Source organism: Adelges cooleyi, unplaced genomic scaffold (assembly GCF_023614345.1).
Source record: "Adelges cooleyi isolate 19-005CV unplaced genomic scaffold, UGA_ACOO_1.1 ACOO_flye_CR_arks_rails_tigmint_CR_PRNA_574, whole genome shotgun sequence".
NCBI lineage: Eukaryota > Metazoa > Arthropoda > Insecta > Hemiptera > Adelgidae > Adelges > Adelges cooleyi.
Genome location: NW_026096268.1, coordinates 5,240,946 through 5,266,542, shown reverse-complemented (window position 1 = coordinate 5,266,542; position 25,597 = coordinate 5,240,946). Strand labels below are relative to the sequence as shown.

The 25,597-nt window shown below is 31.5% G+C and overlaps 3 protein-coding genes across 4 annotated transcripts in view; all 3 read right to left on the bottom strand.

Annotated features, from left to right (window-relative positions):
* Positions 1-25,597, bottom strand: part of LOC126843177 (serine/threonine-protein kinase S6KL) — a 65,400-nt gene that overhangs the window by 19,143 nt on the left and 20,660 nt on the right. The gene's annotated exons all lie outside the window — the stretch shown is intronic.
* LOC126843174 (uncharacterized) lies at positions 17,555-20,654 on the bottom strand. The gene is made up of 2 exons (XM_050580537.1): positions 19,267-20,654; positions 17,555-18,192 (listed from the first exon to the last, which is right to left on the bottom strand). Exons 1-2 carry the CDS (start codon positions 20,559-20,561, stop codon positions 17,913-17,915), a joined length of 1,575 nt encoding a protein of 524 aa, XP_050436494.1. The 5' UTR covers positions 20,562-20,654; the 3' UTR covers positions 17,555-17,912.
* LOC126843173 (uncharacterized) lies at positions 21,511-24,762 on the bottom strand. The gene is made up of 2 exons (XM_050580536.1): positions 23,491-24,762; positions 21,511-22,867 (listed from the first exon to the last, which is right to left on the bottom strand). Exons 1-2 carry the CDS (start codon positions 24,534-24,536, stop codon positions 22,237-22,239), a joined length of 1,677 nt encoding a protein of 558 aa, XP_050436493.1. The 5' UTR covers positions 24,537-24,762; the 3' UTR covers positions 21,511-22,236.

Sequence of the window (25,597 nt, the reverse complement as noted above, 5' to 3'; positions counted from 1 at the left end):
CGCCCAAGATAGTACAGTATGTCAAATTAATGAACCATGATAATTTATTATTATGCTATTAATGTACAAAAAAAGAAAAAAGTTCTTGACGGGAAACTTACAGTTAATAAATAAATTACAGATAATAATAAATAAATTATAACGGATAATAAATTATCATGTACATTTTATAGCTATTTGCGTTATAATTCTTGAAATTCAAAAGCTAACTATTTTCACTCTCATTAGATTTACAAAATCATTAACAAGTAACTAGATATACTGAATAAGTGTTTAAGGATGCTGTGACTTAAAATAATACAACCTAATTGCATAACCCTAAGAAAACTGGTCGCAAGTTTGGTTTACTCAAACATTACAAACTGTAAAACGTGTTTATTAACCAACTAATTTTTTTCAATGTGTAAATTCCTAAAAAAATACATTTATAGTGTATATTTATGGGACAAGCCAAATTTTTGTATAATTTATTAAAAACAAAAAAAAAATATATATATATATACAGCAATAATAACTAAGATATAATAAATATCTACACTATTTGACACGATTAATATTGTATTCTTATATTATATACAAATCCAATAGCCTTGTCCCTGAAAAAACTGGTCTTGAACTTTAAACGACCAAAACGTAATTTATAGTTAATATTTTTAAAATGTGACCTTGATTTCCAATTCAAGATAGATAATTATATCTAGTTGTTCACACAATTATTAACGAGTATAAACAAATTAAACTGCCACACTGTTTTAATATTTGAAAACTACATACGATTACGAAACTAGTAGGATCCGTTTGTATTTGTGACATACACTGCAATTACATCCGACAATTTGTTATTAAGAAGTACATAAACAATAAAATCGATTTTTGTATTGTTTTTCATTACCTAAATAAATAATAGAGATTGTCGTCGTTACGGAAATTTCCGAAACTGTTTTTTATTTAAAATTACTGCAACATTAGTGCAAAACTTATTTCACGCCCATATAGTAGATAGTAAATAGTGTCTTTGGTGGCCATACATACAGTTAAAAAGACCGACTGGCTGATGGACAGCGCGATTAAGACTTACATAATGTAAACATCAAAACTGCACAAGATTTAATAGGAAAAACATTTTTTTAATTTTTTGTTTTTTGAAAAGTAAAAAAGTGAACTAGATACTATTTATAATTAGTTAATACATACAAAATATAATTTTATATTTTTAAAAAAATGGGTTGTAGAACGTGCATTTTTTTTTATAGAAATTTAGAACTTTGATCTAACACAGCGGTGATATACCCTTTTATATACACATTTCAATAATATAATTAATTCTTGTAAAAAAAAAAGTTAACTGTAAATTTAAGTTTTTTGTCTTTTTTATTCATATCATAGTTTTTGAAAATTGATTTTTTAACTATCACATCGTATTCAAAGTAAATTAAAAACTAGAAATATGATTATTTACTATATTTTATATTAGTATATGTACAGGCATATTGGGGTAAATGCATATGGTGTTAAAACAATTATTTAAGACGTTTATATTAATTGATCATATCGACCCAATTATAGTTAAATTTACATAATATACATTCATTGTACAAAGTTAAGTTTTACTTCAAAAGGTATATTTGTCTTGCCTTTTGGTTAAAATCAGTAATAATGTGCGTCACACAGTTCAAATTACAAACTGTGCAATCATACGATTTTTATTAACACGCGCCGTTAGCTTGTACAAACCAAGTGCTGAACGTGTAAAACCACCTTTACGTTGATGACTCAATATATTTTGTAAATGTGCCCGCACTAAATATGATAAACGTACAAACTAATTTGAATAGATTTGTTACTTGGAATATTAAAAATAAGTTACTACTCGACATCAATAAATGCAATTTTATTACTTTCACTCACTTGAGAAACTCAGTATTTCTATATTTGTCTTTGATTTATTTTCATACACAATCTCCATTGCCCAGAATAACTGCCAATGGTTGGATTTAATACAACACTTTAATGCTATTTTTTCAGAGTCCTTAAAATTATAAACATACACATATATAGGCAAATTCATTTTTTTTGGAATTTCACGTAATTTCTGAATTTAATTGTTTTGTTAAAGGGAATCACTGTTAAGTTTTGAGCTTCGATGTGGAGCTAAAAATATATTATTATTACAACGTGTTTTTATTTTTTAAATCACTGGACTGATTTCTTCATGTATCAAGTTAACGGAACAGAAATCGAGCCTGCTCTATTAGGGCAAAAATAAAAAAGTTTACCCATTCCTCTTACTAGTTCATGACGAAAAAAAAAAATGTCAATCTTTCATTGAACTTATTAGACTAGGTAATTGGTTATTATTCGGATTTTGGAGTAAGTACGTTGAACGGCGATTAGTAATCTTAAAACAAATATTAGTAAAAGTATATTATACCTACAAGATCTAAAGATAGTTTTAAAGCGTAAAAAGAACACCAACGGGTCGGAGAGGGTCATGAATAGAATCCCGTTGCGTACAAATGGGGATGGCTGACGTACTTAAACTGGTACAATATATATAGTTCCTATGTATTATATATAATATGCCCTCTTCGGGACCAAGAAGACGACGGCGAACAATGCACGTGTGCCCCGCGGGCGGCCGGCCGAACCGGCTGTGTACGAAATCTTAAAACAATCGACCGGAGAAGGATTAACAATAATAATAATAATAATTAATCGCTATACGAGCGGTAACTGGTGTGCTCCAAACCTTTTGTGTATCCATATAACACACACGTTGTATGTTATGTATAGTGTGTATGTGTGTGTGTGTATGGTAAGGTGTATTCGTCGTGTCGGCGACAAACCGCGATTTATGCAGGAAGAATGAGGTGCACCGCGGTCAGGGATCCAAAGTTTGGTGAACAAAAAAATAATAATATTATTATTAACAATAATAGACGTTGCTCCATAAAACAGTGTGAGGAAATCGAAACACAATGAAATGCGCCGGAAAATACATCCCGCGATTCTTTAAATGATCCTTGAGGTGGCATAATAATAATAATAATAATATGTAATCATAATCAATTCAGACAGACACACACGTTATAAAAATAGCGTGCCCGGTCTGCGCGTAATCGCTATTAAACGGATAATCGCCGGTTCCTCTCGTGCTATCCTGCAATTATCGTTATGATAGTTATTATTTATTATTAGCTTAACAACGCCAGAGCCCCCAAGAGCCTATAATATAGCATAATATTATAGTATTATAATACAGGTACTGTAATAATATATGATGATATGGTAATGTTAGCGCACAAAGATGTGTCGATGTTGTGTTACGTAGTGTACGCTATTGCGAAAACGTATTTGTTTAATAATAATATTGTTGTCTTGCGCTTTAATTGTAAAAAAAAAAAAACACAAAAGGAACAGACAAAAAGAAAAAGAGCGTGGTGGAAACGAGAAAGTTAAAGGCGGATGTACGAAGCGACTTAAATATTGCATTATTGGGAGGTCATCGTACGAGGAAATTAATATAAAATATCAGGTGACTGAAAAGCAACTTTTAAAATAAACGGGTTGACCGAGTTAATGCGAAATTATGACTAGACATTTGAATAGAAAATAAAACTGATACATGCGCGACGACGTCCTAGTTTTACACGAATGGAAATTGCAAATAAAAAATAATGATCGCTACCTTAAAATTATTCCATATAAATCGTTATGTTCTAATAAATCTATACTTCAATAATTGAAAATAACATTCGTTTAAAAGTAACGATGACAAATGTTTGTAGAACAAATAAATTATTTAAGTTGAAATAATATGTCTGGTGCAATTTTGGTAAAAAAAAAAAATGTTACGCTGTCAGCACAGTTTACAGAATTAATTTGACATAATAAAGAGCTTGTTTAGCAAGAAGTAATAAAATGTTTGTTTAGCACAGTGTATACACGCGAAACACTTATAAGTTAACACTGAGAGGGCAATACTAACACTGCGGTTGGGAGACAGTATAAAAATAAGAATCTAACCCATTGCAGAGTCCATCTTCAGCGTGATAGACGTTCGCTCTGAAGATGAACCCTTGCAATGAGTCTGACGTGGCAGCTTACTAATGACAACATGACAAGATTCGAAAATAATAATAGTTCAAACTAAGATAGTTTTAATACATTCAAGAAAATAGAAACTGATTTGATCACAGACAAACGGTCCGACGCAGCCGAAGTCAGCTCAGTGCAGACCTACATGATAAATTTGTGCGCACAAAAAAAACGTATAATATTACTTGCTAGTCGACAATAAATACTTAAATGATAAAACTGTTTCGGTACGTCTATGAATAAATTAACTATAAGTCAGCACTCGGCAATATTATTAGCACTAAAGATATGACCATCATATGACTATAAAAGTCATACTATGCAGTTATAGTCTACACTATAGTCACAACTTGTGCATTAACTATCCATTAAATCCTTTACTTATAATATACTTAGAGAGTTCACCGTTGGCGAAAATTTAGGAGGGCTCGGGGTACTAAAAACCTCAAAGCTTGACCTAAAATTTTAAGATTTTAATTTTTTTTGATAGATTGTTTGATTATGACCAATTAAACAATCGAAATTTAATACTTTTGGGTATTTGGAATACACTTAGACTGCCCTAAATTACAGCGAACGGAGCCGACGGACGGCATATTGATGTCGAGTTAGTTAGTTTAGTTAGATGTGACCAAAAGCGATGAATATTGGCGCAAAAGACCGCCTGGGACATTTGAGAAGAACTGTATGCAATATCGTTTGATTTTTACCGCAAATTGTGGACTACTGTTCGAGGGTTTATGTTGTTATTTTTGACGGACGAAAACGTCGTGGCAAGTGCTTAAGAGGTTCACCAGGCGAGACAAAAGGATTTCCGCTAGTTCATCAACTATCTACAACAGTAAAGTGTACATGACCCGTGTAACGTCGCCGAATTCGATTATTTGTCAAACACTATACCCGTGACAAGCGGCCCGACGTTTTACCCGAGTGACGATGATTGATAACGATTTCAAATCTTACCAGCACATATAATAACATTGCGGTTAAGCCGGACCCGCTTACCGTTTATAATGACGCCGCAAGCCCGCAAGTAATTACTCAAAAGCTAACCTTTTGAAAGACGCACATCGGTACTTAGTAGCGCTGCAACACATTAGTCATAGGAATAAATGGATTTGACGTATTATCCGGATTTTTTATTTGTTTTATCTAAATTAAATAGTACAGTTTCAAATAAACGATATAAACATTTCATAACAGTAGTTTTATTATTTAACTTGATAATCCGTCAAACCGGATTTCAATCTCATCCCTACTATATACATAACAGCGATCCTGTGAGTTGTGATCTATCTTGACCGAGGCACCCCTTAACGCTAGTATATAGTATGGAGAAAATGAAAAGTAGTGGTAAAGGATAGAGAAATGCAGAGCGAGTGGACCCTACTTTAATGGAATAAAGCGAAAAAAAAAAGATTCTGTTACTGTTTGGGAAATGCGACTTCCATAAACAATTATAAAAAGGTTGCTGTTTGATTTATTATAATTTGGACCTTCAAAAACAGCTCTTTATGATGAAGTCAATTTTACCACTTATGGCTGCATGTTTTGGTACCATTTCATGTAATGGTATTTTCTGTCGTTATCAATCAACATGCGTCGTGACTTCTAATAGTTTTAGTTCGACTACGCCTACTGCACAATAAATAAAAGCAAGCCCACTTTGACCTATCCGAATTCGTTGGGTCTGTTTAGAATATTGGCTGACCATGACATAGCATGACATAGGCCTATTGCCAGCACCGGAGTCCTGTTACTATAGAGGCGCACAGGTGGGTGTTTAAGTGTATCATAAATTGCATCGTCAGTAAAAAAAGAGAGATCGATTACTATTTTTTTTTTTTTTTAATACCAACTTGTATTAAGATAGTTAAGCCGCTTAGGCGATTCTGTGCTAGAGGAGTAGCGCGAGGATGAAAATAATACTGTATTTGACCTCTCAGCCGGCTGTCGACATTAGCTATACATTTTATTAGATATTATTATGCTTTAGGCGTGAGGAATTTACCCAAACGATTTGATTTTATAGGACTAATGTGCATCATTTTTGTTTAATCCACTTAGATAGAACGGTTTCCGTGCGCATTCTGCGACAAACTCGATATACCACATAGGACTGAATAGCCTTTGCGTGCATGCCTCTTAGTCGTTTGTAACGCCAAAAGGGACAATTTCACTAATTTAACTAATTGAAATCCGGCGCCACTGCTATTCAAAGTATACACAGTGTGACGCCCTGACATAAAACGTGAATGTTGAAAATTGTGTAAAACATGTATCTGAAGAATGTAAGAGGTAGATGAAATCCCGGCATTCTTTGCTTTACATAAAAAGCAATTCACCGTTTTTAATGGATTCGCCATCCGTTATGACTGCGAGGAAATTCATTAGTGTACACTTGAGAGTTAAATGTATTTTAAGGAATTCAAAAGGGGGGCACTTCGCTTTGACACTACCTCAAGTCCACAAACGTACCTAAAGCAACGGTTCGTATGACCGTGATTGTAAAGGGAAGCGAAATTAATTATTGTTATGCGACAATTTGTGTCGTTTGGGCGCGATATAGGACATACACGTGAACCTACGTTCAAGAGACAAGCACAGGCGCATTAACACTTTAATCTTGCCATGACGCGGTGAAAAAGCATTATTTCGACCTTTACGTGGCCTAGCGCACATTAATTATTACACCAATCAACGTACGGCCAGTGCGGTTTAACTCGAGCTACTACATTTGCGTTTAGTATAGCAACACAACCCACATCATTTCTTAGCTAAGGACTGACCAAATGAGGTGCAAGAGCATGTAAAAAACACATTTAATTTTCGAATGCTAGTATCAACCACAAATAAGTAATTACGACAAAAAGTAATTATTGTTTCGTAAAGATGTCTTTTAGATTTAATTCAATAAATCGGAGCGACGTGCATTTACCGACGTACACAGTTACAAACTGTAGCTTGACTATAAAACAAGGCCAACATCACATTTTGCAACTTTAGAAGATTTCATTTTTTCAGATAGTTTTTAAAACTTCAAGTTAGCCAAAACTCGCATGCCCGTTTTTTACCCATATAAATTTAGAGATATGTAAATATGTAATATTTGTATTAATTTTTATTTTGTAAAACTTAATTTATTAACCTTCGACGAGGAGCCGAGAAAGTATTAGTTTTTCAGCGATGTGTTTTGTTTAATTTTTAAATTTTTGGATCTACGATAAAGTTTATATTTTCTTCTGGGCACATAGATTCAATAACAACTAACATACTGAATACAACATGTTTAGTGAAGGTCAAATGTTACTGAGAAAAACAATTAATTTGTTTACGATTTAAACAGCATAATGAGTTGTGGGCTTACAGCAATGTTTTCCATTGGAAAAAGATAATGAAATAAACAGTTTTAACTGTGAAACGATTAACCATAAAAATTTTAATTATATAATTTCAATATGGCACTAATAATTACTATTCTCTATAAATATGTTATTGCCGAAAAACCATTTAAAAAGGATAAAATACTTCCCTTATAAAGACATAACTGAAAATACGACTCGAACTAAAAAGGTACTAAAAATGTGTATGTGTGTGTGTGTGTATATTTTACAAAATTCTGTTAAAAATGTTTTATTCATACTGTAAATATTTTAATAATACTTGAACAAGATATAAAACATTGTCTAAAAAACATTGTTTATAAAATATAAATTTGGCCATCCCATCCTGCAATAATATAATATAAACTAACTAAAAATTTTGTTGTGTTATAAGAAATAAAAATTATATTTTAGCGTTTAAATAATATCGAGTGCGATCGGTTTATTGTGTTTAACCCATTATCATGCATAGTCTACAACAATAGCCTATTGTTATGCCCATTTTATCTTTAAGTGTCCAAACGTGGTAAGTACGGTTCTTAGTAAAACGTTTACGGTTAGTTTTATCGAGTTTTAGGATCCTTAACGTTTTGCACCAGCATATTTTTATTTTTCTGCTAGTCGTTGCCTAAGACGAACTTAAATTTACCCAAAAATAGGTTTGATTAGCTTTCGTTTAGTACACTGTCAACTAAATTTAAAGTTATTTTGCTTTGAAAAAAGTTTTTTTTTACTCGATGTAATAATAGCAAATAACATGAGAAAAGTAAAATAGACATCATATGGTTCAGCGATAAATTGTGAGTATGGACATCGTTGAAATGTGTCTTACCCCTTAGCCTTTAAACTAAATTGGATTAAACGTTCTATACAATAATAATATTATAAAGAAAGATCATGTGAGTCAAGACGAACTCAGTCGAAATTCTTTTTATTAAAATACAACTATAAAAAAGTCGGCACAATGTGATTGAGGGATAAAAAAAGTAGCCTTTCAAGGTCGAAGAGGTCACAAGTCGCAAGAGGGAATTATTAAAATTGAAAATAATAAAATCATCTTCAAATAAACGCTTCGACGCGAAACTGTCGATGGTGAATTATTCAATATAAATGTAAATGATCCTACTTACGATTCCGGATCTAATAGAGGTGCTACACGAGTAATTCAGTCCACAGGAAAAAAAGTAATCGTGTCTACAGCCATAAAAAAAAACATCCTTATAAAACCAAGTTCCTTGCGATCGCAACGAAGCTAAAAAAAAATACAAATTACATAATTACTAAATTTAAAAAAACATCACCGTGATAATAACCGAATACCGAACAAAAATTACAATAAATTACATTTTATACGATTTATTGTCCTTGTAATTGTAGTTGTATTTTTTTGCAAATAGATTTTTTTTAAATAACTGTTCTTAAAAGCGAAACAAAGAAAAAATGTCTACCCCTAAACCCTTATAGGGGGTAAAGTGTTACTGATATTTTCTTGGGTTTTTACTGTATAATGGTACTATATTTAAAGAATATCCCCACTCAATTTTGAAAGTAATTCAACAGTTATCCAAAAGTTTCGTAATTTTTGGGTGTTTTTCTCGATTTTGAAGGTGAATGAGTAATCATTGTTTGTTCTAAAAAGTGCCTTCTCTGCACCTACAGACTTGCTAAATGAAGGAATCGGTCCGGTGGTTAAAAAAGGTATTGTGGGTCCAGACAAAAATAATACAACACCATAATCCTAAATTCAAATACCTTATCCGCTCCACATCGATGGTGACAAGTTTGACGAGGGTCATAATTTTCGGCCATCGGAGAAATTCATCTAGGGATCTCGGGTTAAAATCCAGCCTGGATTACCCGAGTTTTTTTTGCCTCCAAGACCAGTCACCGCAGCGGTCCGACCATCGCACCATCTAGGGAAACCCTACGAAGACACACGAGCGACGGGAACACCGGTCTTGCCTGCCTTAACAAAGGACAGGGCGGTGGCGCTGGTGGAAGGCCGCCGGTTCATTGTGCTAGACTTGTCGTTTTTCCGCCGAATGGAAAACAAAAGTATCCGAGTATACGGCATGTATAATGCATCGGCCGTTGGCGGCGTATCCGTTTATGGCCAAGCCGGGTCAGAACATCGGTTACACAATATTATACAGGTATACATATATATATATATATATATATATATATATACATCAATTGTACTTATCCTTTGCAATCGAATTCCCCTTACCCGTGCACAACAGACGGTGTGGTGGTACATACAGCCGCGGCGGGTAGGGGGCAAATGTATTTATTTATAACATACTATATAAAAGCATAATGCTCGCACAGCCGCCTCGGAAACGTCGCACACGATGAAGGTTGTTCAACTTATCGACATCCGACGACGGGCAAAATGATCTTACTTATGTCGATCGCGAACCTAAAACACAATTATCGACTCACTCGACAACGGCTCTTCGATCATAGTCATATGCACGAAGCCGAACTTGGAATTGATCAGAAACTTTAGAGTTACCGGTCGGTACTGACCTCGACGATAATCACCAATTTTTAAAATTTTTTATGTAAAATGTTTCACTATCGGTTAATTATAACTTGGAATAAGATATGGGACCAAACGAATTTGCGAAAATACTGTTATTTTAGTAGTACTTACATATATGTTTTATTAAAACTAATTTTCGATTACAGTTGTACATTTGAAAGTTGATAGGATATCAAAACTTAATTCTAATTTCATCAAATTTTCTCGTTCAGTATATTGTTATACTTTTCGTTTATATTGTTCAATTTAGTTTGTTTCTATTAGGACGTTAGTTGTTTATTGTTATTGCATTTTTTAAAGATTTAAAAATAGTAGCATCTGTCTTTTTTTCAAAACTAGATTTTTGATAATCCTGTTTCCTACTTGGAATACGTTCTGTGCGAATTTACTGTAGGCATACCAACTCTCGAAGATTAATTACTAAACAATACTCTGTAGATTGCCCATATACATTTGTTCGCCGAACCGTTTAAAAAAATAATTTTAAAACCAGTTGTAAGGTTATACATTATTATCGTTCTTCTATATTTTGTTTAGCTCATTACGGGTCCTTCGAACGTCCGTTTGAACAGTGAAACGTGTAAGTAAGGTCTATAATACAATGCTAAACGATAATGAAATAGAAAATCTATACTTATGGCGCTTGACTACCGCAGAATAAATATTTGGAAAGCTTCGAAAATAAATAATAATAACCTGTGTGACAATGCGAATTATATTCTACACGAGTAAAACGTCAACCCGGATCTACCTAACACTGTTTATATTATGCGAACGGCGCTGGTACTTTTTACTTTTCTTTTGTTGGTCAAAGACACATCACATACGATTATTACCGGAATCTGCAGTGACCGGAAAATTTCATCATTTTATGCGTCCTTACTACGAATGAGCAATTAAAATACATCGGATTTAAGGTAAATCAACGTCAGTAGGGCATAAGTAACTTCTGTGCAATTATGTATACATACGACTCGATAAAGCTGAAAAAAATACAAATATTTTTCAATAATTTTTAAATTAAAATTGTACTAAATATTTCCGATTCGTCTTTAACTATATACAAGTTAAAATATGATAAGAAATGGCAGTTCCTGACTGTATTTTTCTTAAAAATTGTTAAAATGAAAAAAAATTGTATTTTCACAGAAATAATTGTTATAGGTATTCTTTATTTTTCTATTATTAGCGTAAGGGAACCGTAATTAGCATTGAACAATTGACACTATATACATTTTCACTTCAAAATATTTCTCTTTATTTGCGATATACATATATATATATATATTACCTATGGGGTAATTCAAAGTGAAGTTAACCACACGATTGAAGATATTATCGTCGCAGTTAACAAAAGTATATAGAGTTTTTTTTCGCATCGACTTGCTGTTGTGCGGCTTGTGCTTAAATAAAGTGCATACAAATTTAAATAAAAAATAAATAAATAGGAAAGATTCTATCTGTTTTATTATTCATAAACTATTAAAACTTACTACAAACTTAATACATCAATTACACAAATATGTATGACAAGTTTGGCATTTATATCGAGTGCACGGAAAGTGCTTGAAATATGTCAAATTTGTTATTGACCGCAAAAAAAGAAGACACTAATCAAGTTTTCATTTACACAAGTCAGTTATAACTAATAGAATAACAACCGACCGGTTCAACCGCAATGGCAAAACCTAGAAAATTGACCTAGAGGGAACGAGTGAAATTTTTGCAAAAACAAAAAAACCAACCGAATACATTAAACGGGAATGTGTTTTTCGAACGGCAAACGTTAATTAGCGAAGCCGACGACCGAGACACGCGCCTTTTCCACCGTGGGAGCCTCGGCATATAGTATTTTATGGAAATCATCCCAACACAACGAACAAAATATTTGCACTGTCCTTCCGTGATAAGAAACAAAATTGGGTCAAGATGTACCAAAATAAAACCACTACAGTCGGGTACAGCTGTAATAGGATAAAAAACCGTTCGCACTTCCGACTGAATTGGCAATCGTCTTGCGCAGAGGTCAAGTTTATCGTGTTTCGTTTCGAAAAACCGGTAACTGGTAAGTAATTAGTCTGCGAATGAGCGTCCGTCTGTGAGTGTATGTTTACACAAAACGCTTAAATCATCGGCGTTGTGAACAGTCGAAGGTTGAACACGATAATATTGTAGTTTCGTAATAATTATAATTATTGTATTGTGCGCGCGTGTGTGTGTGTGTGTATAGCGGCGAAGAAGGAAAGAGTAGAATATTATAAATGTATAATTGTATTATTATCTACGAGAACGCCCATGTTATTTATTTTGTTTCTATTTTTTTTGTTTAATTTCAGATCAAACACAATCGTAAATAATGAAATTCTTCAAGGCTCGAGGAACATTTTAGCCGATAATAATACACGCATTATAGACAATATTATAACCTATACTAATATAATACTATAATATTATCTACCTGCAAACCTAATCGCGTTAATCGTTTACCGATTTTACCATCACGGCGCGTTTAACATAATATGAGACGGGCGCGGCGCCTGTTTGGACGGGACGGTTTAATTTGTTCGATCAGTAATTACTATCAGAGTTTTATTTTGTTCAACGTGAAATCGTGACTCGACGGCTGGCTTCCTGGTGCAGTTTCAACTAAAAAGAATATTTATTACTTTAGTGTGATCTGGCCGACCCGCGAAACATTCAACAACAACAAATCCAAACGAAATCCGAAAACAAAAAATAAAAAAATATATAATTGGTTTTTTTTTGTGTAGACGATATCTAATTGTTTCTGAGATTTAAATTAAAGAGTTATCCGTGTAGTTTAAATAATAATTATAAAAAACAATTAGGTTTAAAACACATTTTTAAAAACGTAGAGAAAAATAAGACTACTACAAAGGTATATTGTTAAGTTAAATATAAAAAACTACAACAGCGCATATTACAATAGTTGATGTGGACATAAAATCAAATAGTGGCAGTTTTCACGCAGCAACTATACAGTTTTTGCAAAATTTGTAAAACATAAAAAAAATATATATTTTTTTTTGACTAGTGATTCAGTTATGGCTTAATTAATCGGTACTTTTCATTGTTAGTTTTATCTTATCGGCATATTAATTATTCAGTACTTAGAAACTCAACGAGTGAGGCTTAGGAACTTTATTTGACTGTGTAAATTGAAAATTACTAATATCGCTGTGCCGAGAAAATACATCAACATTCTATTGTTGTTATCCTATTATTTATTTTAACTTGTTAACAAATAAAAAATACATATTAATAATGTGTATTCACAAGTTAATTATACATATTATACAGACTATAGTGTGTAATGTAATAAAGTTTCTGTAATATAAAATGTTGATTAGCCTGCCCAAATAGACAAATAAGCCATACATATTCAGGCCATAATATTCCTTTAGAATAAACCGTGTTATACATTTTAAAGTATATTTTTCCATGTAGCTTGCATAGATAGTATTTTTTGGTAGTATATAAGTTTTACCATGTTGTAACGATTTGTTTTTTTGTTTCGTTGTTTGTTTGGACAGCTGCGGCCTGCGAAGATATTGATAATTTCAACAGGCACACTTATTTTATATGGTTTCAATATCATATGGTCTCTGTATTATACTACTATAATATTCAGCAACTATGATATTATATTATTTTTGAAATTAACTTTAGTAGTTTGGCGATAAAATGTCGTATTTTTAACTATAAAGATTGTAACAAAATGCTAAGAAGGCGATAACGTATTGGTAATAATTTGCCGGTGATGAAATATTTCGAAATCTATTTTTACTGGGAGTAGACCACAGATTCGCATCGAAGCGATTTCTAGAATTTTATTTGATAGAAACATTGCGTCTACTGACTAACTTCATTGTAGTGTGGTAGCTTCTTACAATGTAAGATATACTATACTACTTTACTAAAGTTTTATGATTTCCCAGTGAAACAAGTTGTGTGGTAAAAAAGGTTAGCGGGGATTTGATTTTAAACTTATTTAATATAGCCATACTACAGACCTTCTTTATAACCCTTTACTCAATTTTAGTAGTTTCATGTACTCATAATTAAGTTACAAAGATAAAATATAAAATAGCATTCAAGAAAATGTTTCCGTACTAATATGTAGATACTGGACGTTACTTTGGCTATTTTTTTACTATGCTGGTTAATACTGAGTTTGGTCTAGACTGTGCTAGATTTGTACTATTTGGAGATTTGTATCGAAGCGTTTTATTGTGATGAAATCACTTTCAGATTTAATGATGTTCAGGTAACGCTCTATCAAAGTACATACAAAACAATGACATAACTTTGTCAATTTCTGATTTGAGTCTTTTTTTTTTTACACGATTTAAAGGGTGTTTTTATACGTGTTGAAAAATCGGTCAAAATTTTCCGCTTTTGAGGATGAAGGAGTGAAAGAGACACAAGTAACATAAATGTAATGGTTTTCAATTAACAAAACATGCGCACGTTTTATTACAAGAAAAGCTAATCGTGCACCGTTTACTTGTTGTTTGGCGCGTTTCATAATAAAGAATAAAACGTTTAAAGTTTTTAAATGGCCAACATAATCGTTAAGATACGGTTACAAAATCTGTGTAGATTACCGCAAAAGCCTGGAAGCGAAAAGCTAGAGCAATACAACTTTTGTACCTAAAACTTTCCAAGTCCGGTTAACTGTCACTTGTAAACTTAAGACGACGCGAACTTTGGTAATATATTTGGCACATTAACGATTAAGAAGTCGGCGACTACACACAACGAATTGAAATGTTTGCTTAAGAATCACATCTTAATTTTACTGACAGAGTTTATAGAATGGTATATTACCAGAGTAAACAAAATTAGAACTGATTATCATCGTCAACGAGAATTTGGTTGTTCAAAATAAAGCCGTAAACAAAAATATTGAAAATCAAAAAAATACAACTTTTTTTTATCATCAAAAGTTAAAGCCACTTAAACAATGTAGGACATGTACTGTTAAAATGACTTATTTAACTTCATTATGTTACATACTACTATGTTTTAATGATATTTTTTGGTTCTTAAATTCTTAATTAATAATTGCTAGAAGTAGAATGATAATCAAGAAAATGGCATTGGTCACACGTTCACTAACAATAAGTAATTGTAGTATCATTATAAAATTCACTATAAATGTAATTAACGGTACTATTTAATGTACCAACAAATGTTATATTTCTAAATACACTTTTTAATACAATTATAGTTTTCGGTATCATGTAGCAAGGCTTTAATTCTAAACATAAATACTTTTAAAGTTTGTCGACGAAAAGTTGTTGGTGTATTTATTGTTTAAATAACAGTACTCATACATTGCTTCTTTCGTAGAAAATACATGGGTCTTGAACATGTTTTTGGTAGGTACCTTCAATTTTTACACAAATCACATGACCCATTGTTTTTTTCTCCGAGGCAAAAAATGTATAACGCGTAGAAAATAATCATCAAATCTAATCATTTATACACAAAAGTCATTACAATATTTCGACAGCTAAAATTCCAAATAACAAAACGCCGTTGTCGCATAATTTAGTAACATATTTTATCCGATAACAGTACAGATTTTGCGCTTGAAAATAAATTAAATTTTTAATAACGTTCATGTCAATATAAATGTGTAATACCACATTTTATACCATAAGCTTTCCCAATTCCCAAGAATAATTAATTTCTAATACGTAGAAATAATTATCAAATGAATTACTTCACCAACCAACATCATTACAATTTTTCGACAACTAAATTTAAAAAAACTACAACAAGTCCATGACGCTAAATAACATAGATCCGTTATTTGTTTATTGGTTTTACGGTTGAGATTAAATTACTATTTTATTTGAACGCGTACAAACATTAGACATTTTTTAAATTAAACTTTTGCTATACATTAAAACCGATCAAATATTTGTGGCCGTACATTAATTTAACTCGGAATCTGACGGAGCAAGTTCTAGCAAATTCGACAATCACAGCCAGTTTGAGCGCTTAAAACTTTTCCATTCGGACCAGTGGAAATATGTATTTGTTAAAAGTGTGCACGGTTGTATTTTTGTTTAAATGTTTTCAAGACGTACGCGGACAGTATGATGAAGAACTTTTAATAAATTGCCAAAAGATGGAAAGAGCCATAATGAAATTGACGTTGAGAACCGGTACCTGTTATAGCAACATACATATGTTTTGTGTTGCCGACGAGTCAATTTTAGCGCCAGACGTTTCAGAATTCGGTATTGAACCGATTCACCCCGATTATAATATTGAAGGCTCTAATATCATAATCGAGGGACATAACTATACAGCGTATAGATTAAGCAATTATACCGTCGCCATTGCCGCCGGTCAATCGTTAAACACCGTTGTAGAACTTTGCAAAAAAAACGGAAAATACGAAGAAGGAGTAGCGCGGATCATCAACGCTTACGAAAGTGCTGCTTTTACCACAGTATCTAGGTTCTGCGAGCTTTCGATGAAATTGATAGAACAAAATTGTTTTGACCTGATGGAAACCGCAAGTCGTAATTTTTTCAATTTGATAGATCACTACGTCAGGGTCAAGTTTGATCGATTCCACATTGAGCTCGAGCCGATACGTCGATTAGTTGCTGCCCTCAACACAGTAATTTCCGACGACAGGAGTAGGCCGAGGAGAATAGTACATTACAACGACGTGTGCGAAGAGTTTTCGCGACGGTTTAGTACCATGTTCGGGTTTGTTAAGTTAGATTTCAGTTCAGACGATTTATCTGACCCGGTGAGCATACACAAGGAACTCATTTTAAACATAGAAGTAACTCAAGAGCTGTTTAAACCGTTACTGGAATAAAAACCCGTGATATGTTTTTAGTCACTCCAGCCGTTTTCAATAATAGAGACGGGCTATAACTTTTACAAACAAGTTAATTTTCCAATATTCCAACGACCTGTAGATCAGAAAACACAATTTTTAATTTTCACCCCGTTAAATTTTATCTTTTATCCCACCTACTCATTGAGTACAATGACTTACATATCATTACAATATAAATATACTTAATACTAAGTACCTTTAATTACAAGTTGTACCTTCATATTGCACCGTTTGTCCGAATATATTTTATTTTAAATAAAACTTAATTCAATGCAATTTGTACTATATATTTATCTTTTAACACTACCAATTAATGTATGTATACCCCGAGAGTCAGTACGATAAGGTATGAATTTTATAAATCATTGATCTATGAAAACGTTTTTGTTTTACTAACTCGGCTGTATTTTATCTAAGTAATTTACCATCCATTAATATCCACACTTTGGTGTTTATCGCTCTCAATCACACAACGGACAAGTGAACATTGATAACTGAAGAACTTGACATTACCAAATAAAAATAAAAATAAAAACATTTTTTTTTTATTACCAAATATATTCTGATACATAAGAGTACATAGATATACCCTATAATATTTATATATATATATATAATTTGTAACACATATTATTCAGCGGAAAAGATTATATTATCAAAGATATTAAATATGATTTTAACTCAAAAAAGTGTAAAAACTATTGGAGCACAAATGAAACTGCTTACTTTTAAATGATATGTATCTAAATCGAAACCATACAATTATATTCATCAGTTTTCTATGAAAATAAATATACATATTGTATAAAACTTTTTAAATTGAATAAAACCAAAATTAATCATTTTATTATCAATTGTTATTTAATAATTTTCTTTCGGCTTTATTACGGGCTATCATCACTTTTCAATACCTCTTTACCAGAAATTCTCTTTTTCTCGGTTTCCATTTTATTGGTTTCATCATTACTTATAGGTACATCAAATTTGGCTAAACTGTCGAATGTTTTACCCTCATGTTGATATTTTTTAAATTTTTTGAGAAAGTCATTATATTCTTCTTCGTCTCGTCCTCTTCATCTTTACTATCGTTCTCTTCATCTTCAATACCGTCACTGAAATCATTAGCAAACCGCTTGTCGAATTCTACATCGTCTCCAACACTTTGGATTCTGAACTCATAATCAGAATAATCTGAAGTAGAATTTTTTGACTTCCAATTATTGTCTTCAAACGTACTATCTAATAATTTGTAATTATATAATGGAGATCTAAAAACATAAATTGTCATTATGTTTTATAAAAATATATCATAACAAAAAAAATGTAGCTATATTCTTCGTTGGTATTAATTAAATAGCGTCAACAATTTTGAAAATATTCCAATATCTTAGTAACTACAATGTTTTTTTATGGTACTTATTCACACCTTCACACCTCCTTGCTTTTTGCTTCATTATAACTTATAACATGTATTCACTTCTTCGATCTACATTAACCTTTAAAATTTGAACTCACTCCTTTTGGTTGATTTACTATTTCATAAGTTTCCTTCTTTCTACATGTCCAAACCATGTAAATTTATTTCCTATCATTTTTCATGCAATTGATTAATTCCCAAGTACCACTTTTATGTACTTGTTCTAAATTGTATCCAACCAAACTACTCGACACATCCACTTCAGCATACTAGTAATCATGTATTTCGTAGTGTTATTCATCATTTTTATATACATTCTTATCATAGAACCTACGAAAGAACATACTTACAATAATTATTATTCTTCTCAATGAATTTTCATAAACGAAATATTAGATGTAATGTTAACATTCCTAGCGTTAATCCAAATAGGTTTTTATATAATAGTTTTTTAACTTGAATCTTGTGTCTACTAACTTTTTAACAGATCCTAAGATAAATTCAATTCCATTTCAGTCTTCTTATAACCTATTCCATTCCATATGTTCTATCACAAAAATTACCTTTTGAACCTCCTTTCCCACTACCATATTTCTATATCCCACATAAATATTCTTGTAATACTATTAAAAAGCCAGTATACCATGAGTATATGTTGAAAACTATCCGTTGAAAAAATTACTATCATTACATTATTTTTATTTATTTCTTGTTAACAAAAATTGTCTATTTATTAAATTTATTTGTCACATTAACTTAGTTAAAAAAATAATTTGCCGTCTTCTCTCTTTCTTACAAATCTATTAACTGTGCCTAATCTTATACACCTAAAACTCACACTTTAGTAAATCGTTTAAACGTTTGGTTTTATTACAATTAATATTAGCAACATTGTGACTCAATATAAACATAATCATTACATTACCTGCCTTCGAGGTATTTGTTTTGTGACGATAGTTCGAAAAAAGGATTATTCAAAACCAACTCAAGATCACCTTGGTCAATTGTAACTTTCATACTGGAACATTTGTCAAGCAGTGCGAGATCCGTGGGCACTTCAAGTTTATCAGATAGTGCAACACTATTTGTTTCTTTAATAGCTTTTTCCGCAAATACGACAAAATTTTCAAAAAGTCGTGAATTATATTCCATATTCGAATCTTGGTCTAACGCAGTTATAAATTGCTTAATTTCCTTTCCTTCTCCATCGTCAAGAAACACGTCGTACTTCTTTACTAAACTGCCTTGGTGGTCAACGCATTTTTTTGTTAATAAGTCATCTGCAATTTTAATCGTTTCCTCTAGAACACTTAAGACACCATTTATGTAGTTATCGTCTGTTACGTCGTCAGCGCGTTGACCATAGATCACTCTGAAAATTTCTAGTGGAAGATTATATTTCATGTCAAGTGCAGCCAGTTTGCGTATCATTGCGATGAACGTATTCTCCATTTGCAAAATGTTATGAGAAAAAATAACTTGAGGCGGTACTCCTGGAGAACATTTCTCATTATCATTACCTCGTATTTCAAAACGATCCATTACACTGCGAAGCTGGTATTTATACAACGGAGATCTGTAATTTTTTAAGAGTTTCTCATCTGTATTACAATTGTACGGGTCATAAGGACTAGTCCATCCAGCTCCCTGAGAATGTTTATCCATGCAGGTATGAGTAGTGCTTTCATCTTTTAAAACATCTTGTTTTTCGTCAACTTTTTTTTCGTGGTTTGTTTCATCTTTTAACACATCTTGTTTTTCGTCAACTTTTTTATCGTTGATTGTTTCATCTTTTTTTATTGTTTCGTGGTATTTTTTTAATTTTTTTAAATCTTCACTCACTAATAACGCAAACAGACTTAAACTCTTTAAACACGTACATTCATAGCAGACCGTAATTAGGTCACGAATCACATTTATATCTACTGTTTCTTTCGTTTCCTCACCTTTTACATAGGTCTGAAGTAAATCGAGTACATTTATAGTTTTGGTCAATTGGTCTTCCTTCGAGATCAAAGACAGAGCTGGTTTATAAATGTCGTTATAAATAATAGTTTGTTTAATTATGGGAGCCCAATTTTCCACTTCTTCCACGTTGACAATTTTTCGAATAAATTCACGATTAATATCATTGGCGGATCTTATTTCACCATACTTCCAACTCTGAACATGGACGATTGCAAAAAAAATGGAACACAGTGACACGTAGAACATTTTCATTTTTGAACACACATATAATAGACTATCTCACAAGACAACTGTTATATTATTAAAGCAATAAAGAATTGTAGTGTTTCACGGTAGAAAATAATAATCTTGGTTTTGCGTCACCGGCGATGTACAAATAAAACATATTTACAACTTTGTTTAGGCATTATAGTTGTACTAATATTTGAATACACACGAATTTCAAATCACTAATATCATGTTTTCGATATTTTACGTGTTTTTTTTGTGTACTGCACAAACTAGATTTAAGATTTGATTTTTGAAACTTTAGGTATACTTGGTTAAATTAATGATATAATAGTATTAATTTAGAAAAATATATAATATTTTTTTTGTTAAGTCATTAAGTCTTCCATAGTTGATATGCGGGTGATACCCTAAAGAGTCCAAATGTATAAACTATAAAGGTCTATTCTTTCTAATATCAAGAGTTTAATTTAAAAATCTACACAGTTTGTATTTCTAAATGTAGGTATGTAATTTATACAGTCTGAAAAAAACATTTGATAAAGTAGATAAATAGTATTCTCAAACTAAGCAAAGTTGGGATTAATAACCGCATGTACCTTGGTTATCGTCATACATTTCAGGACGTTCTTAACTGGTCAAGATGATAATTCTACAACTGAAGAATTCAAAGTAATTTCAGAAGTACTACAAGGTTGATACTTATGTCCTATGTTATTCCTAGTGTTTCTACTATGTATTTGAATCCTCTAAATTTCTTTTGTTTGTAGATAATTTAAAATGATTTATAAAAGTGCTAGATTTAAATGATACTAAATTATTACAAGTAGATTTTATGAGTTTTGTAAAATTATGGGGAATTAATAGTCATGTATACCATTTGAACGAAAAATAATCTATAGTTTTTAATTAAACATAAGGTAAATAATAACTTTAATGTATTTTCCTAGTCCATCATCTAGGCGTGGTTTTTACTTCAAATCAGTGTTTAAAATAATAATCTGTTTAAAATTGATATATTGTGCCTGGGTTCATCCAGTACTGGACTTTGGATTCATTATTTGGAACGCTAATCAAATAAGATTGGTGAACCAACTATGTATATAATGCAAAGAGATTTTACGTTCTTTAGAATATAAATTAAATATGAAAAACCAGTAGACTGAAGATGTTGAAAGACAATTAAGTATTTAATCCCTTAAATCAAGTCGGTTTTATAACAATGTGACATTTATCCAGAAATCAGTTGATAGTAATTTAGACTGTACCGAATTACTTCTTAAGTTAGTAAAATAAAAAATACCAAACATAATTACGAGATCAATCACAGCTTTATAGTCACACAAAATAAAAATAATTATACTGAAAATAGTCCTTTGTATATCATCTCCTCGCATCTATTAAAACAATTATAGACGGTGAATTTTTTCTTTATTCTTTAAACAACAATTAAGAATTCATGTAAATAATTTATTAATTTACTTTTAAGTTATCGCTGTAATAATACATAGAATGTTTTGATGATTTGTCATCTTAAATGTAAGCTGATTGAATTAACTGTTTGGGGTGTTCATAAATAAATAGTAAATCGTGATATATGTATTAATAATAAAAATAATGTATAATGTATTGATAGTAAAAATAATATTTTTTGTCTTATTTATTTTCTTCCGATTTTTTATTTTTTTCAGCTTAATTATTATGTTACATTGTGAGCAGTATGACTGCTGTCGCCATTTTTCAAAACCTCAACGTCATTAGATCTATCGTTGATTTCGTTTCTTAGAAAATCATTAAGTTGAGAATTTTGATTTAAAAATGTAATACCGGTTTCATCATCTTTGTCGTCACTTTTCAACATCTCGACGTTGTTTAATGGTCTGTAAACAGAGTTATTCCCAGAAAAATCTTCAAGTTGAGAATTTTCACTGAATTTAATGTTCCCTAGAAAATCCTCAAGTTGAGAATATGTATTTAAAAATGTATTTTTCTCGATTTTATTCTGACCATCATCATTGAATTCGCTTTTCAAAACCACGACGTCGTTAAATGTATCAACGGTTTTGTTCCCAGGAAAATTCTCTACTTGATCATTTTCATTAACAAATGTATTCACGGTTTCATCATGATCAACATATTTTGTCCATCCTTCATTTCCAAATACATTATTGTCGTTTTCATTATAGTCAGAAGCCCATTCTTCGTAGTTTGATGAGTCTAACATATTCCGAAGCACATAGGCGTCTAAGTCATCATCATCACCGTCAACAGAATTGTCTTCGTCAGTGCTTGGAATGCCAAACTCATCGTTCAAACCATCTTCAAGCATTCTACAAAATAAAAGTAGAATTTTTGTGTTTTAGTATTAGGATATTTAAGAAGCGTAAGCAATTTTTGAAACCCTGTATCCAGTAATAAATTTAATATTGTTTAATAGTTTCCAATTATCCTGATTATTTCCGATTCTTACGCTTTTTTATCTTCTACGGGTACCTAGCCAAATAGTAATTATTATTACAATGATTTTTTAATGTCTAGATCCACGATGTCTACTAAACTGCTGAATCGGTTTCATCATGTAGCAATTTTATAAATCAAGAATCTTACCTGTAGAATACTTCATTAGGACAAAAATATTAAAAGTTAACCTCTACTCATTCAAAATTGAGAAACAGAAAACTTAACACAGAAAACATGAACATATTTGTTTACTTCAAATAAGAAAAGCGCGCACTAATTTTTTAAAAAATTTTCAAATACCTAATATCCAAGAACTGTTTTTGCTAGAGATCTTTATAGGTTATAAATCACAACACCTTCTTCTCACATTGTTAAAAATACATTAACTTTTGTCACATCATACACACTTAACAAATAACAATGCATTTAAACATTTCGTTTTTGTACAATTACAATTGGCAACATTATGATTCAATATAAACCATTACATTACCTGCTTTCTAAGTATTCTTGTTCTAGCGATGATTCACCAAAAGAATTATCCAAAACCAACTCTAGATCATCTTGATCAAATGTAATTTTCATACTGGAACTTTTTTCAAGTAGTGCGAGATCCGTGGGCACTTCAAGTTTATCAGATAGTGCAATACTATTTGTTTCTTTAATAGCTTTTATCGCAACTACGACAAAATGTTCAAAAAAACGTGGAACATATTCCATATTCGAATCTTGGTCTAACGCAGTTATAAATTGCTTAAATTCGTTCCCTTCTCTATCGTCAAGAAACACATCGTATTTCTTCACTAAACTGCCTTGGTGATCAACGCATTTTTTTGTTAATAAGCCATCTGCAATTTTAATCGTTTCTTTTAGAACAAATAAGATACCGTTTAGGTAGTTATCGTCTGTAACGCCGTCAGCGCGTTGACCATAGATCACTCTGAAAACTTCTAGTGGAAGATCATACTTAATGTTAAGTGCAGCCAGTTTGCGTATCATTGCGATGAATGGTTTTTCCATTTGCAAAATGTTATATGGTAAACTGTGAGGCAGTACTTCTGGACAACGTGTACCGTCAATGTTTTCATCTTGGTTAACGCCAATTGCTTTATCTTCATCATTGTTTATTGTTTCATGGTATTTTTTTAAATCTTTACTAGCTAATAACGCAAACAGACTTAAACTCTTTAAACACGTACATTCATAGCAGACCGTAATTAGGTCACGAATCACATTTATATCTACTGTTTCTTTCGTTTCCTCACCTTTTACATAGGTCTGAAGTAAATCGAGTACATTTATAGTTTTGGTCAATTGGTCTTCCTTCGAGATCAAAGACAGAGCTGGTTTATAAATGTCGTTATAAATAATAGTTTGTTTAATTATGGGAGCCCAATTTTCCACTTCTTCCACGTTGACAATTTTTCGAATAAATTCACGATTAATATCATTGGCCGATCTTATTTCACCATACTTCCAACTCTGAACATGGACGATTGCAAAAAAAATGGAACACAGTGACACGTAGAACATTTTCATTTTTGAACACACATATAATAGACTATCTCACAAGACAACTGTTATATTATTAAAGCAATAAAGAATTGTAGTGTTTCACGGTAGAAAATAATAATCTTGGTTTTGCGTCACCGGCGATGTACAAATAAAAAATACTTAAACTTGAGTTGTTTTGATATTATAGTTGTACTAATATTTGAGAAACCTATATTTTTTTGTGTTAAGTCTTGTAAAAGTGGTATACGGTTGGTTCTATCAGAAGTCCAAGTTTATAAATTTCCACACTTTGGTTACTCTGCTGTGTTCGTACGTTCGTATTAGATCATTGATAAGAGACAGCTGATAAGAGTTTAGTGATAAAAACAGACGATAAGGTACTAGCGTCCATCCATACTCTATACTTAATTTTTTTTTTTATTCTTCTAAATTAACTTTTACGTTCCCATAGCTGATATTTTCTATGTTCAGTCATTCAAATTTAAAAATAAACAGTAATCCGCAGACAAGGTGAGCGACGTGAAATAGATAACGAGAAACTTGTTATTTTTAACAGAAATTCAATACCCTGCGACTATTAGTGTAATATGCTTTATGCATACAATTACCAACCGATAGTTGTTCTCGATATATTACAGTCAACAATAAACGACTTTGTTTTATTATTACATATAATTATATTATATGTTCTGTAAAATATATTTGCCCGTCCAAACATTCACTAATATTATTATTTATTTCATGTGGTTTTATTTATATCATTCTCCGATCTCAACCCCTAATACTTTCTACTAATAACCTATATTACTAAACGTTGTAATATCTATAAATTTTACATAATTATTCTTTAACCATTTTTGCATATAGATTAGTAGTAAGTATCATCTTCATGAACTATGCATACTTTTAATATTTATTATAGGCATAGAAATAATTCAGTCGTATAAAATACCCTTGTTATTAAAAAACACGTATTAAAAAAATCGATCTGACCACCACTTCTATATTTCTTTTTACCCTTTTTTATGTTTTTCTCCCTATACTATTATCCCCAATTATATCTACCTCTACTACTCAACCATCTA

Bases quoted from the DNA above. Each gene is read 5' to 3' on its own strand.
- LOC126843174 (XM_050580537.1), bottom strand. From the start codon at position 20,561: ATGAAAATGTTCTACGTGTCACTGTGTTCCATTTTTTTTGCAATCGTC. The intron at 18,193-19,266 runs GTAATGTAATGA...TTATGTTTTTAG, and splicing joins AACAAATACCTCGAAGGCAG to ATCTCCATTATATAATTACA.
- LOC126843173 (XM_050580536.1), bottom strand. From the start codon at position 24,536: ATGAAAATGTTCTACGTGTCACTGTGTTCCATTTTTTTTGCAATCGTC. The intron at 22,868-23,490 runs GTAATGTAATGG...TTTATTTTGTAG, and splicing joins CAAGAATACTTAGAAAGCAG to AATGCTTGAAGATGGTTTGA.